General features: G+C 40.6%; 1 protein-coding gene across 2 annotated transcripts in view; it reads left to right on the top strand.

The window, feature by feature from the left end:
• deptor (DEP domain containing MTOR-interacting protein) overlaps positions 1 to 10,886 on the top strand; it is a 32,615-nt gene extending 21,729 nt beyond the window's left edge. For both annotated transcript variants that reach the window (XM_035162490.2, XM_035162489.2), the window contains exons 8-10: positions 1,293 to 1,363; positions 1,489 to 1,593; positions 6,803 to 10,886. In XM_035162490.2, coding sequence (XP_035018381.1) covers positions 1,293 to 1,363; positions 1,489 to 1,593; positions 6,803 to 6,925 — 299 coding nt within the window. In that variant the 3' untranslated portion in view covers positions 6,926 to 10,886. The remainder of the gene's footprint in view (positions 1 to 1,292; positions 1,364 to 1,488; positions 1,594 to 6,802) is intronic.
• Positions 10,887 to 15,382: the final 4,496 nt, after the last annotated feature.

Below are 15,382 nucleotides of genomic sequence, written 5' to 3'. Positions count from 1 at the left end.
ACACACACACAAACACTTCCCCTCTGCCTCGTATTAACCTTAGTACTTGTGTATCACATGATGGGAAGCTAAGGATTCCAAAAATATGAACCATTCTCATTATTCAGTACAAAGGTTTCCCAATGAATGAGGAGTTTTGAGGTTAAACAAGGCTCCTTCACAAATACTCCCACTGAATGAGGTCTCTTGTTTTTAGCTGATTCACCACAAAACGGGCAGTTCAAGACATTGACTGTTTTGAAAGATGGACGATGCATCTCAGCTTCCTCGGGTATGAACGCCACCATCTTGCTCTTTTGAAGTCAGAGCCTGCGCTGTCAGGATCAGGGTACGGAGCCACAGTATCAAGGGCCCGCCAACTCAAGCGCTCGGCCAGAGTCAGTCTCAGCCGTCAATCATGACTTTTCACCATGTTTACATAGCATCAAATAACTAATTAAAACCAAACTTACCAGAAAAACACTTGAACTCAAATCACTGTGATAAGAACTACCTAAAATAACAGAATTTCTTTTTTTCTGTCTATTACTTCGATAAAAAACATAGTAGTTTGTCCATTTATGTTTGAAGGTGCAACAGCCCACATTTACTTTTCTTGTCAGTCACATCACGATGCTTATCAGCGATGATACATAAATGCTACGTGTGTGTTTCCTTCACCTTGAACTTGACCTGAAAGGCATTCAGCCAGGAGGAGCCACCCTGAAGGACAAAGTCTACTATGCGATATTTTTTCTTTTATCAAAGAAAAATATTTTTTTTTGTTCTTTCTGAGTTGCTGTTTTAATTTATGAATTGTTTCATGTGGCTTAGACACTGTTTCAAAATGATTGATAACAAATGGTACACAAAGAAATACGGATTCACACAGACGTGCCTCATTTTTCATTTCCATTTCATATGATATCACAAGTTCTCGAGAGCATCTTATTTCTTATAGTTTGTATAAATGGAGAGAATGAAAACATGACCTATTTTGAAGACAGCAGACGTCCAGTGAAATCCTGTGTTGGGTCATATTGAAGTGAGTTATGGTTAAGGGAAGTTGGAGGAGGGGAAGGGGAGCTGTACTGCTTCAGGAAGCCGCAAGCCCCCAGGCCCATTAGCATGTGCAACTTCTTCACACACACACACAGGTCATTGTAGTAACAATGTGAATTCCCCCTCCACATTCAAGTGATTGTTCAAATCGCAAATAGAAAGTGACAGCCCACACGCATTGGTCATACATTTCTTGCCACTAATGCTGTATGTGTGTGTGTGTGTGTTTGTGGGTGTGTTTTTCTCAACAGTTCTGAAGAGACAAGTGAGTCCAGAGGAGCTGCAGACGCCAGGAGGACCTTTTCTAAAGAAGACGTTCACAGTACGACACACACACACACACACACACACACACACACACACACACACACACACACACACACACACACAGACACACACATTAAAAACAGTAGAATGTCATATCACTGTGTTCTTATTGCTCCTCAGATTGTAGGCGATGCTGTGGGCTGGGGCTTTGTGGTGCGAGGCAGCAAACCCTGTCACATCCAGGCGGTGGACCCCGGTGGACCTGCAGCTGCAGCTGGCATGAAGGTACGACTGAGAGAGAATCATAGAGTCTTGAATGTTTGAAAACTCACCGGGCTCCTGTCTGTTCACCACTGGGGAAAAGGAATGGAGAAAAGAAAGGAAGGTAGATGATATAGCTTGAAGTTAAGAAGAAGGAAGGATAGGTACTCAGATCAAGTACAGCATATAATAGTTGGAGGGATGGACAAAGAATAAATCCTTTTTCTGTGCATTGAATAGGAAATTCATTGTTTTCATTTCACTGAAGGGGTTTTTGTCTGGTATGTGCATATTCTTCCACCAAACCTTCTTAAACCAGTCATTATCTGCTCTTCAAAAACATGTCTATATGTGCCCAAGACAACTTGTGCCCAAGGCTGTGTGAGGAGGATGATTGGAGATGTGATGGGAGAATATCTAGAGAGAGAAGCTATAAAAGCAGGAAGAAGTGAAGTGAGAAGGAAAAAGGAGTCAGGAAGGAGGAAAACAGGGAAACTGTGGTTTCGCTGCCACAGCTGGCATGAAGGTATGAAAGGAGAGTTAGAGCAAGGAATCCTGGGAATGCAGAGCGTAGCGACTTTAACCACAACATGGGGAGGGAGGAGAGAGCAGGGAGTGAATGAAAGGAGCAGCAGGAGCCAGGAAGAGGAGCAGAGAAGCATGTGACTTAGAGGGGGAAATCAGAAGCACATAATAAGCAGTTGGCTGTGCTTAATTGATCATTAAAGCATTGTTAGCACTGCTGGACCTTTTCATCAGGCGTTTAAAATGGCTTTCAGGATAATGATCTATGATAAGTGTCTGAAATGACTTTGACTTTGAGTTTAGAAAGGAAACTACAAGGAGCTAAAAGGTTATATATACCCAGTGTGTAATTATTAAATCCAAGAAGAAAAATACTGCAAAGCTGCTGCTGTGTTCTCTCCATGACGGTCGCAAATTCAATTCAAGAGTGTGGTTTTTCAGTTTTAGAGCAGGACTTGTTGAATTCATGTTCCGATTTTGTAATACTTTCACTCAAAACCTTGCGCTTGTATTCAAATAGCCCATGCTTGTGCTTAGATTTCCATCAACGAGGGCAGTAACATTTTTACTTGTCAACACTACACCTTACTTTCATGGACTTGTTGCACAAAAACAATCCACGAGCAGAGGATAAATTCGAGAGCGGGCGCACAGAAGCAGCGTGAGCAGGAGAGGAGCTGAAGCTGGAGCGCAGGAAATTTATCCAGCCCACTAGATATCTGAGTGCAAGTTTGAGCACAAGCAGAGCAAATGTAAGCAGAAGTAGAGGCTTTTTGAGTGCGAGTTCAGGGGTTTGAGTGGAAGGATTACAAAATGTGATTGGGACATCATTAAGTCTTGCTCTGAAACTAAAAGGCCTCGCTCTTGAACAAAGAGGAAAAATAGAGAGGATGTTAACTCAGAGTGAGGCCAGAGAGAAGACACATGAGCTGAGAAGTGAAGAGTGGAGGAGGAGGACGAGGAGGAGGAAGGAGGAGGCAGAGCTTCAGTATTAGCACTGAAAGAGGAAACTGTCAAAAATAATATCACTTCTGCCCTGGTTACTGTTAACAGTTTTTTTTATTTTACCATGGAAACACCTTTCATGAGGCGCTGTCGGTCATAAAAGCCTGCACCCTCGTAAAGTGCGTGTTTTTGTGGATGCAATTAGCTCTCTTGCACCGCGTGACCTGTGTATGTGTTTACTGTGAGGACGTCGAGCAACAGTGATTTACAAAAAATCATAAATGTGTTGTTTTTTTAGATTTAGATTAAGATGTAGATGTAATATTATCTTTTATGTGCATACCAAAATGTATAACCATGAGGCCTTTTAATTGTAATAATAAGCCGAAACCAGAACATTAGGTTTGACGTATCATCATCACTATCCCAGATTAAACTGTGAGCATGCAGCAGTGTGTGCAGGTTCGTTTCACTGCCTGAAGTTCCTACAACGTTAGTCTTGTTCTCACCTCACCTGACGACTTTTATGTATGTGTAATTAAGCAGTAAAACACTTCAGTTGGGGGGATGCCCCTTGTTGGCACCACAGTCCATGCAACAAGCCAAAGAAGAAGCCGGTTACACCCACTGAACTCAGAGGGCTGGTAGCATCACCAGGCTCCTCTCGTGTCTCATCAAACACTCAGCCCCTCCCGCTACACACAGACACATACATCAGCATTGTCTGACCATAATGGATTCCAGCACTTATGTAACTGTCTAATACGCCGCTCTTAGAGCCACTTCTAATGCACTTTCAGAAGGCGGCAGGTAGAGCAGGGCGTGTGTGTTTGTCTCTCTTTGTCTCCATTTGTGCGTTCTGTACTGTGAATGTTTGCACACCGTTATGTGTGGGAACTGAAATGTTCTGTTACAGTCTTTTCACCAGGGCGTTGGTATTATCAGTCTCTTCCTCGATGTAAACCATTTTAAACGTTCAAAGATTATAAGATTTAAAGTTCAGACAAATCAGGAATTTTATCGTAATAATATCGTTTACATTCAGGACCTTTTAAATTCTTTCTTTGAGTATATTGATTTTGCTGAAAACACAATTATGACCCGTCAAGACTGCAAATGGTCAAATATTAATTCTCTGTAATTTGCTCCCTTGCTGAGATGCTCCTGGAGTCTTGTTCTCTCTGAGGAGTTGCCAGGCAACCAGCTGACTCCAGGAAGTCGCTGCTCCTTGCCAAAAAAAACCCCTGTTCTCTGTCTTCTTTTTTAAATGTCTCTGTCACATTAAACAAACACGATACAGTGAGTTAATTAGTGAGCTCGACACCAGACAGGCACTGTGTGGATTCATCAAAATTGATAAAACTCTTTTTCATATATTTACTGTAGATAAGTGTGTAAACACAAAGCCAATGTAAATAGAATATACAAACACAAATGTTAATCCAAATGAATATGACCATGCGACATTAAATACTGCCTCTTCTGCTTGTGTAACTGTTTGGCTGCCCTCGGATATAATCCTACAACGTCCAGTTTTATGAATCCGTTTTATTCTTAAATGTGGAAATGAACCACACTGAAAACATTGAAGCCTGTGTCTCCACTGAGCCTGGCATGTTGCCCACTTACCTTTTGGAAAGAGGCAGGGGAACTATTTCCTGCTGTTTCCAATCTCCTGACTTAACAAGCAGACACAATATGTGACATCAACCTTCTTATTTTGTTCTCCGCTATAAAAAAGTGTACTCATATTATACAAATGTTCCAACAATTTTCTTTGAACGCCTAATCAAGCTGGGAACCTTCCAGCAAGGGGCTCGTATTGAAGCACAGCCTCGGGAGAGTTTTTTCCAAAGCACGACCAACACCTACATTACAGCTCACAGTTATCACTGCGTGTCGGTCGAGTATCTCTGCGTGGCCTCGCCACATGTGAATGTTTATTCTCCCTCCTCCGTCCTCTCTCTATGTTGGTTCCTAGCTCTATTCCTTTCTCCGTGTGGGAGAGATCTTTTTTTTTTTTTAACCCTCTGAGTGCCAGGAGCCATTCAATCCAGCTGGGCCTCAGCCAAGACCAACAACCCCACAGCCTGAAAGGAGGGAAGCGTCAGTGGGAGAGAAAGAGGGGGAGGGTGTCAGGAGGGAGCTTGAACACAAAGGTAGAACAGAGAGAGAGAGAGATAAATGAATAGCAGTGGAGAAAGAGAGCGGGCATGACGGACAGTCCTTTTGACGTATGTGAAGCAGTGAGATGCATAAGCAGAGGTTTAGATGTGATTATAGTGAGAGGCTGAAATTCCTCTGCAGCACAGGATTAACAGTCTGGGCTCCCCCCCTCTCCTTCCCTCTATCACTCTTAATCTGTCTTTCCACTTATTCCCTCTGCCTATTTTGATCCCTCCTTTCCGGAATCATTGAGGAGAGATGGAAATTGATGTAAAAATCAAGCAGAAATTGTAACCTCCATGATTATATGCAAGATGATTACATGCACATGGAACTTAATACGTCAAAGTTTCTCTTCCCTCTGCACTTATTGATTTATGGGCAACATAATAATGTGCTTTCCAACATGCGTGATGCTTTTATCTGCGTCTCCTTTTGGGAAACATTTGTGAGCCAGTGAAGTATGCTTTGTGTGTGTGTGAGCCCGTAATAGCTTCCACAAAATAGAAAACACCCAAACCACAACAGCAGCAAGAACAACAGCATCATGTTGCAATAGCTGGAAGGCAACAGGTCTTATTTTTATCGGAGCTGCTGAGTTGGAGCGGTGGTTAAATGGCGATAAGGGAGGTGGGGCCCGTGCAGGCGTGACGGGAGAGTGACCGGAGCGTGATCGTCTTGTTGTGCCTGGTGTCATTCAGCCACAGTCACCACTTCATGTCAAGTTATCAGTGTTTATGTTGGAGCTACGAGTGTGTTGCAATTTCTCTCCCAGGTCACTGCCGCCTTCTCTCTTTCCTCCTCCTTCCTCTTGATATTTCTTAAAGGAATAGTCCAACAAAACAAATCATTCATCTGTCAGATACTAAGCTGTAGGCTGGAGAGGTGATAAATGAACACACTGGCATGAAAAATAACAGTAGAGTTTTAAAGTTTAACTAAATGTTTAACAGAATAAACCACTAGCTCTGACGTGGGCTTGAAATGTGGTCCTGAAAGATCCATGAATTATGTTGTAAAAGGCCTTATCTCGCAATGTTAAAGAAAGTGAAAAAAAACAGTTCCCCGATCTGCCTCCTGATCCGGATCCACACTAAAATTGTATAGGTCCTTCCCTGACCCATTCCTCGTCCATCCCAAGAAGTTTGGTGGAAATCAGTTCAGTGGTTTTTGTGTAATTTTGCTTACAAACAAATATGCAAACCAAACCACAAAAAGTCGGGGGTTTAAAAAATATAACCACCTCATTACCTCTGCCAAGGAGATTATGTTTTTTCTGCCATTTGTCTGATAACTGACTACATTTCTTCAAACTTGGTGGAGGGGATGGATAATGTTCAAGCTGTGTGAGGCATTTTCAATATTATTGTTAATTTATCAAAGAATAATTCATGGACCTTGATGGAAAAATCAGGCATCTTCAGAGGTCCGATATTTGAGTTTGTGCAGTTTGGTGCAGCTTGATTGGATTTACTGTGACTGTTGGGCCTCAGCGGAGGTTTGCGCTCCAGTAAGTGCCGTTCTAGTTCTTGATACTTTGACAGTATTACAGCCAAACCATTGAACACCTCTCCCCTCTCTGCCCGTCTTTCTCCAGGTGTGTCAGTTCGTGGTGTCGGTGAACGGCCTGAGCGTCCTCTCCCACGACTACCGGACCGTCAGCAGCCTGATCCTGACCGGACCCAGGACAATCGTCATGGAGGTGATGGAGGGGGTATAAGTTTGAGAAGAGCTATGAGAGAAAGTCTCATAGAAGATCAGTGTGATAATAACGTGGGGACTTGAAGGTTTCAGACTTGACCTCAGAACCACACAGACGGAGAACCGTAGACGACTTGAAACGCACCCACTGTTCTGACGTTGTTTGGAGAAGGTGGACGACGGAGAAACCGTGTGTGTCAACAATGTGGGTGTTCACGTCAAGTAAATGATTCAACCTGCGGGTCAATCATACAAGTTCTAGCTTTTTCTTTTGAATTTAGGGGCATGTGCACTACAGAGGGAAAGTGCTTGAGCCGCCACCTCTGCAGACGTTAATCCAGCTGCTTCATTGTGACTCTCACTCTTATTGAGGAGGCCCCAGACTTGATGTGCGAAATCATTTTGTTTTCGATTTCAACACCGAACTGGATCGTGAATCTGTTGCTGGACAAGTCCGAGGACGTGAAACACAGATTTTTCTCATTAGAAACGGGAGTTAAAGAAGTAAAAGCTGAAACGTTAACAATAAGGAAGAAGATTTTGTGTTGACACTTTGAGTGACCTCTCCCCCACTTAGTTTCCAACCGTGGACTGAACCCTTCTGTTGACACAACGTTGCCCTCTGCTGGGATGAACAGGCAGATGCAGAGAGGGAGCACATTTACTTGATCTTCATACAGTAAATCACAAATCTTAGGTTTTGGGGGGGTAATAGTAATTTTCTTTACCCGTGAATCACCATTTTAAAAAGAAGAAAAAACACTTTTTTTTTTTTTAAAGCCTTGTCGTGTGAAAACCACACAGACATGTTCATTTCTGCACACTTGCTAATTTGTTGGTGTACATAAAACAAATGCAGTGATAATCTGCATGAGACATTACCAGGCACAATGTACATAGACATTATGCACAAACAAACAAAAGATGGAACCCTGCTTCAGAGAAAGTGGTGTTTATGCGATGAAGCCTCATTAATGTGATGAGAATATCTTGAAACTAATTGTTTTTTTAAAAGGATTCATTTCCTTTTTATTTTAAGGTGACGCCTGATATACAGACCTTAAACTTTCATAATTATTTGTAAGAGCTTGTTTGAGAGTTAATATTGTTTGTTATATTTACTGCTGAGAGGCTCTTTGCTCTAAAACACCTTTTGGAAATATTGCTAAGAAAAGTTACACTTATTGACTTAAAAAAATAAAATACACCAGTGGCAATTGCATATAAATCCTGTTTTTGGAGCCATGGTGTGCCAACCAGCTTTCCTGGAAGACTTTACAGTAAAAGCATCAAAAACAAGATATTTTATTGACCTTTTCATTATAGATATTGTATTGACAGTATATGTTCTTTGATGTTTGATGAATATTAAAGAGTAGAATGAATATGAGTGTGTCAGAATTCAGACCATCACCAAGATAGAAACGTCCAAAATCTCATATCTTGATAAAAGACAGAACCTTAACATCAACCATTACTTCACTGATGTAACAAAAGTAATTTTTTCATTCTAAAATTAACACAGTAACGCATGCAAATTACAAAATAATTAATCTGTCCAGCTGTGTGTGTCAGGTGACTATTTTGGTCCAATGCATTGATTGTGGCTACAGTCAAAGTTTCATTAGTTTCATTAGCTTAACATGGAAAATCCCATAAGGGAACATTTTGGTTACATCTTTAATGAGCGTTATTAACTCTAAGCGATTGATTTCATTTGACTAAAGCACTTAGGTAAGGCTTTCCTTTTTGGAATAACATTTAGAATTTCAAATATTTATATGCACTTAAACCTTCTTATATTAAATCTGACATCCTAATAAGAAATAATAGTCTCGCGCTCGCCCCACTATCCTGTTCTCCTTCATCATCTGTGTGAGATAATCACATGTGCAGGAAACTGTGCCGTAAAATGTAAACATCTAAACACAATTTTTTTAAGGTTCGTGTTTAGGTAATTGAAGTTGTTAGTGTACGTGAAATACGGTGCTTGTGTGTCTGATTAGTTTTTGGCCCCTTAAATCAAGCACACGCTCCCAAGCAACAGACAATTTAATATTGAAGGGTCATTTCCCCCAAATCACAAAAAACACATTTGCTCTCGTGCTTCTGTAGTGACGTCCAACCATGCAGACAGGTCGGAGGAAAGTTAAAAGTCACAAATAATTTGACTTCTTATTATTTGGAATTTGGTTTGTACGAACATTCAAAGAGAACAGTCTAGATCCTGAGTTAAAAGAAGGTTCGCTGGTTTAAAGCAGGTTAGAAGTTCACACAAATGCGATTGTACATCAGAAATTAACTGTATAATATTTACTCTGTTAAATACATTACTGTGCTATGATGTGTTTATCATGAAAAGATCATAGTTGAAACTGTAAAATGATAAAAAGAGGAGCATGATGAGTGATGCTCATACAGTCTGTGTCTGTAAAGCTGAGTAAACACTTGTTAACTGCGCCCGCCTCACTGGATTTGTGCTTAGTGTAGTCCTGCAGTGAGATTATTTCAGAAAAAGTAAATGCTCTATATACTGAGATTTGTTTTTTCTATTCAAGGTGAACATGTATTCAGGGCGTTTTCGTTGCCAAACAGTCAAACTACATCAAGTCACATCACACTGCCTCAGATCGTGTCCTCGGTGACTTATTCAGCGGACAGGCCACTGGTGTTTTCTCAGTGTGCGTCGGTGTCGTGAGCAGTGAAATGCATGATTCCTGTAAATCTGTGCTCGTGTAGCGTTAGCTTCGAATCCAAAGCACCTCTTCAGTCTATAGCGACTCGTAGGAATGTATTATTGGACAAATCATTTCAGAAGTAAGGTCCATTTGGGCTTTTTTTTTTTTTAGAAGTCTCTGGTTCCACATGCTCTCTGTGCCGTTGTCCAGGTTACAGCAGGAAGAAAACTGAACACAACTTCCTCAACTCAATAAATATACTATTTTAAATCTTCTCAGAGGCTGCTGATGTTCTCTGATAACATTCAAGACCTTTTGTCTTACCTGTTGTTGGATGATGCCATAAAATGATCTGTTTATATTCTGTGTAAAGTTGATATTTCCCTGGTGGGTGTTTTGCTGCATTTGAGGAGCAGATGTCAGGGACTCTGGATACAAAGACTTCAATATTCTTCTTTCATACTTTTTCAGCAGGTCAAAATCACTTCTCTCCCGCTAACTGCAGACAGTAGTGATTCTTCATTAACCTACTGCAGCGATGTCATCAGACTTTAAACAGCTCATATCTACACTCAGCAGGGACTCAGCTTTTTTCTCATTAAAAACTCACCCGGCCTCAGTTTGTAATTTCTCAGTTTCTGTGAGTGGAAAATGATCTGCTTAACGGGTTTGGTGATTCTCAGAGAGGAGACGGGAGAATCTTGCATGACTTTCCGAGGTCTGAGTGATGCAGGAGCGATGCACTCTGTCTAGAAATGCGTCTTCTGTGTTGTTGTGGATTATCGAAGGAGCTCTGTGTGGTTGTTTGGCTGAAACGGGTTCACAGACTGCACATTTGCCTTAAGATCTTGTTTTGCTGCTAATCACAGGTGGTGGTCATCTCATCTCTTGCTCTGTTCCCAGCTCTGTTTTCTCTGACTTTGTGTATTAAAAAAAAACTATCAGGTGATCTATGGACAATCAGTGTTTTACGGACACCAACTTTTAAATGACACACACTGGTTTCAAAAGCAACGGTGACGGATTGTATTTCATCAGCCTCCTCTTCATCGGGGTGTCAGTTTTACTCACCTCATTCAACTACAGGGATTTTTTTCTTCTTTATGCTCACATCATGAGGTCGGAGTGAGAGGGCGAACATTTTCACAACAGGCACAGCTGTGTGTTTCTTTCTTTTTTCTTCGCTATCAGAGTTTGAATGTTGGTTTTAAGACTATTATAAGACGCCTGTTGAAGCTCATTCTGATGTTCTAATGTATTAAACAGTTAATCAAGTGTTTGATAAAAATGGATCTGATTCTTCTCTGTGTTTGTGGTTTCATCTTCAGACATGTTCGAATTCTTTTCACTTGATGATCGACTCGAGTCAGACTCACATTTAGTGACACTGCAGTGACTAATGTGTAGTAATCACACAAAAGCAGATATTTTATATATACATAGAAATAAATAGGAATTTCACAGTTTGGGGTCTGTCTGTATCCCGGTAGAATAGAAAGTCTTTTAAAGTTCTTTAGATTTTTAAATTGCATTACTGGATTTTTTTTTTTACGAGTGTCGTAGAAATACGGTTTCAGAAAAGACTATTTTATTTCTTAAATTATTCATTATTTGAAAAAGGATAATCCTGCAGTGTAAAAAAAATAAAGTTATATTACAAAAGGGACAATAGTTAAAGGTTTACTACATTGTTGTTGAAAATTGTATCGTCCTGGTAAAATACAGTACAAGATCAGAGATGCCCATGTTGGTTCTCTTAACATTTCTTAGCACTACATTAAATGATTTAACCATTTAGAACTGATGTCGACCATAACGTGACAAGGGGTTACAAGTGCACACATTTATTTGAAGGGGATTCAAGCCAGAAGGGTGGGTGGGGGTGTACTGACCTATAGGACATGATTATGAAAATATGCAGTACAAGGTAAATGCCTGAAACATTAAACTAATCACTGCATGTCACAGGTTAACACACAGTCTCATCTGTGAGCACACGCCTGATTTTCCTTCCCCAGAACATGGTTCTTTTCTGCTTTTCTTAGATGCACTTCTAAACATTACCAGCAGGGGGTAGTGTAATACTATGTACTCCAAAACACAAATGTTTTATCCTGATTTCCACATCTGTCATTTTCAGACTATGTATATGATTTTAATTTTATTCAGGGACAACATACATTATTTATTTCAGATTAAGAAATGCGTACAAAAATCTTTTATCAAAATAAAAAAATCGAATAACATATCTCCAATCTGTTATAGTGATAAAGCACTTAGCAGATACCAGATAAAAAATGATTTATGTTGAACTACACCTCATTTCGTAGTAACACTGAGTCCCTCACAGAGGTTACACCAGTATCTGCTTCTGTATCTCTCCCTTCTGCACCCTTTTATCTTCCAGGACAGATACACTAACTAGAACAGGCCTTATCAGATGAGACCATCACTACCTTCCATCCACTTATCCGTCCTTTTTATTCATCTGTCCTCCACACATCCAGCGATTTGCTCAGAAACTAACCTCCACGTTACCTCCGTTCATTCAACTATCCATCCAGTCCTGTGTGTGTCTCTGCTCAATACACAGAGCTGTGTATTAGAAGGCCACGCACACACACACACACACAGAAACCGGAGACCGACAGCCTGCGGGATGTTTCTGCTCCAGGGTAGGATCAAAAAGAAAAAGAGATGAGGGTATAACGTTCAAATGTTTAAACCTACAGTTATTCAACCATTAAACATGTGTTTAGGAAATAGGAAACAGTACTCTAAATACAATTTGCACTGATTACACAGTTTCAAATTCAATTATTTAAAGGACAAATATGTTGCAACAGAGATTAGGTTTTAGGAGGATTTGTGAGCATTTTTAATAGTGAATTGTGTTCTGTTCACGAGGCCTCAGAGAGTAATGTGTTGATACAACGTGCTGTACCTCGGTGCATACAGATCCACAGTCACACTGCCAAAGTTAGCGAGTCCAATTCCAACTGGGGCCAACACAGTAAAAATGTACGCCTGGGATGAAAGTGCTCACCGAGTGGCATATATAATAAGATCATATTAAGGTTTGAAAAGCCCAGTTGGTCCAATTAAAGCAACAGCGATGCAGGCAGCCTAAGCCAGGATCAAGTAATTAGTACACATAAAAAATCTCTCTCATGACGGTGACAGCAGCCAAAATAAGAGAGTTACGGAGAAATATAAGGGACGTTGAGAGGAGTTGTTGAGAGGTTGTGCTGTGGTTTCTCACAGTGTTAAACAAGGACAGTAAAATCCTACCCGTTTCTATCCTCACTCTACTCCTTACATCAATGTTTCTCTGTGATTAAATGTGTTAGAATTGTGCTCAGGGCCAAAAGTGATTTTTAAAATACTCATAATACAGATCAGAAAACCCCCTATGAAGTATAAAAAACAAAAAAATCTGTTTTTCTATTGACACAAGAAAGTCCTCTTTGTTTCCACTGATGTGATATGAAACATACTGTAGGTATAGGTGTGAACAGTACTTATACTTTAAGTTAATTTATTTCGTTCAATTTAATTAAGTTGATTCAGTTTGATAATGTTATCTACTCAGTTTAATTAAGTTGACATAATTCATTAATTCAATTTATTCTATTGTGTATATATATAGATGGCCAGGTGGTGTTGGTATGGTTTCAATATTATAATATTTCTAAATCATGTTTCCAAAGATTCTCATATTTTATATCATGAAAGAGCAAATATGTAATACCAGAGAAATGAAACCAGATGAACACACTATTCTTTCAAGTTTAATTAGCTTTTCTGACACAGAGCGCCATAAGTATGACTACTGCCTTGATTAAATAAAGGTGATCAGAGTTATCACATGTGGGAAATGAGGAGCTTCTTTTTGTTTAAAGAAAAGACAGACACAGCTGAAGAAAAGGAATGTCTCAAAGCTTATTCAGTTTGATGGACTGAACGCCTGTGAGGCATGATTACAGAGTTCTCAAGTGAATTGTCTCCTGTCCGCCACTTCCTTCCCCGCAGGCGAGGAGCTCAGGACAAGTCACAGCAAGCAGAAACGTTAGCCACCTGCCAAATGCTTCTTGGTCTGTTGCTGCCAGCTCTGTGAATTTGGCTGTAGCCACGCTGGCAGGACTACACCTTTGTTCAATGAGCATTTCTTCTTTAAAACTTATTTTACCGACTAAATGGTGAAATAGTCAGAATACATTTGATATTGTATGGGTAATGGCAAGGCTGTTTTTAAGGACTTCTTTAACTTTAGCTTCATTGGATATGCAGTGACCTCACATACTGGCCCATACTGGGATGATGAACATAAACAAGACATGAAACATGGCATACAGTCTACAGCCATGCTTGTAGCTCTGTAGAGTCCTATAGACTATATAGATGGATGACATGAGGGCTCCCCAAAAGCCTCTCAATTGCCACCTGGTGGCTGGCTGCAGTAAAGGTCACAAATCCGGCCTCCTCCATGTTAGTGAATGGAACATGGAAAGTCTAAGTACAAGTGAAATACATATTTTCTTTACGAGGTTTTCTGTCATTGATGTAGTTATTAGCACACATGTTTGTCCAAGTGTTCATTTTTCTATTTGATGCTATATGAGCATGCAGTGAAACTTCATGATTAATAGCTGAGACTGACTCGTGATTGGTGGATGGGACCTCCATCCCTGATTGTTACTACTTTCCTCCAAACGCAGACGATGGCAGTGTCCATATCCGGAAAATCTCTGCTTCATTTCTGAATAATGAGAGGATTTGGAGAAGTGTAGTGCACCTTTATGTACAGTCTATGTCTTAGAAACTAGGATGATTTGAGCTAAATGCTAATATCAGCATGTTAACATAATCACAATGATGATGCTAACATGCTAATGATTTGCAGGTTAATATCTTCAGCATCTAAGTTTGGTTTTGATAACTAGTGCGAAAGGCTGATGGGAATGGAACAAAATTGGCTGACCATGTCTCTTAGCATGGCTAGAAATCCCCACTGTGCACTCCAGTGAACCCACTGTGCATGTCAGAGATACCTTGAGTCTTGAGTACTCTACCTGCCTGTGGCCTTGAATGAGTTTCTACATAAATAACAGTATTTACTGCAATAAATCCTCTCGACATCCAGGCTTCCCTCCTTGAAAAGCTGCATAATGTACCTTGACCTTAAGAGGTGTATGGTTTGTGGCACTCTGGGAACGGCAGACCTGGTCGAGATGACAAGCCGGCTAATAACTGTGACTAGTTGGACTAATCATAGGCTGCGGTCACTTCAGTCCACTTCAGGTCTCACATTAACCTGCTGCTTGTTATTATCACAGAACTCAAGAACTGTGTGTGTCCAGCAGGGAAAAAAAGGTTGAAATTCACAGCATGAGCCGTTTGTTTCGCGCGTCTCGGTTCGATGCGCACGCCCTTGTATCTGTCAACTCTATTTGAACTTTATCCAGGTCCTTTACTTGAGCTTACAAGACAAACAAACCATGTTTCTTCTGCTGGTTTAAACGCTGCTCATTGTATGTGTGAATGACACGGTGATCTGGGCTGTCTGTCACTGTGGCAGAGTGGTAAACTCCACGCCTGGGGTTATCTCTACATCATAAAAATGTAGGGCAGGGGGCTGCTGGTGTGTGTGTGTTTGTGTGTGTGTGTGCGTGCGTGCACATGTGTATGTGTGTGTGTGTGTAAAAACAAAAGGAACTGAACGGAAAGTGGGAGAGGTCTTTGTTTAAATGTAATATTTAGTGTGTTTGCACATTGCAGACTTCTTTGACACTGTGTGT

This window comes from Hippoglossus stenolepis, chromosome 8, assembly GCF_022539355.2.
Source record: "Hippoglossus stenolepis isolate QCI-W04-F060 chromosome 8, HSTE1.2, whole genome shotgun sequence".
NCBI classification, from domain to species: domain Eukaryota; kingdom Metazoa; phylum Chordata; class Actinopteri; order Pleuronectiformes; family Pleuronectidae; genus Hippoglossus; species Hippoglossus stenolepis.
The sequence above is the reverse complement of the archived record's forward strand: the minus strand, read 5'-3'. Positions and strand labels throughout refer to the sequence as shown.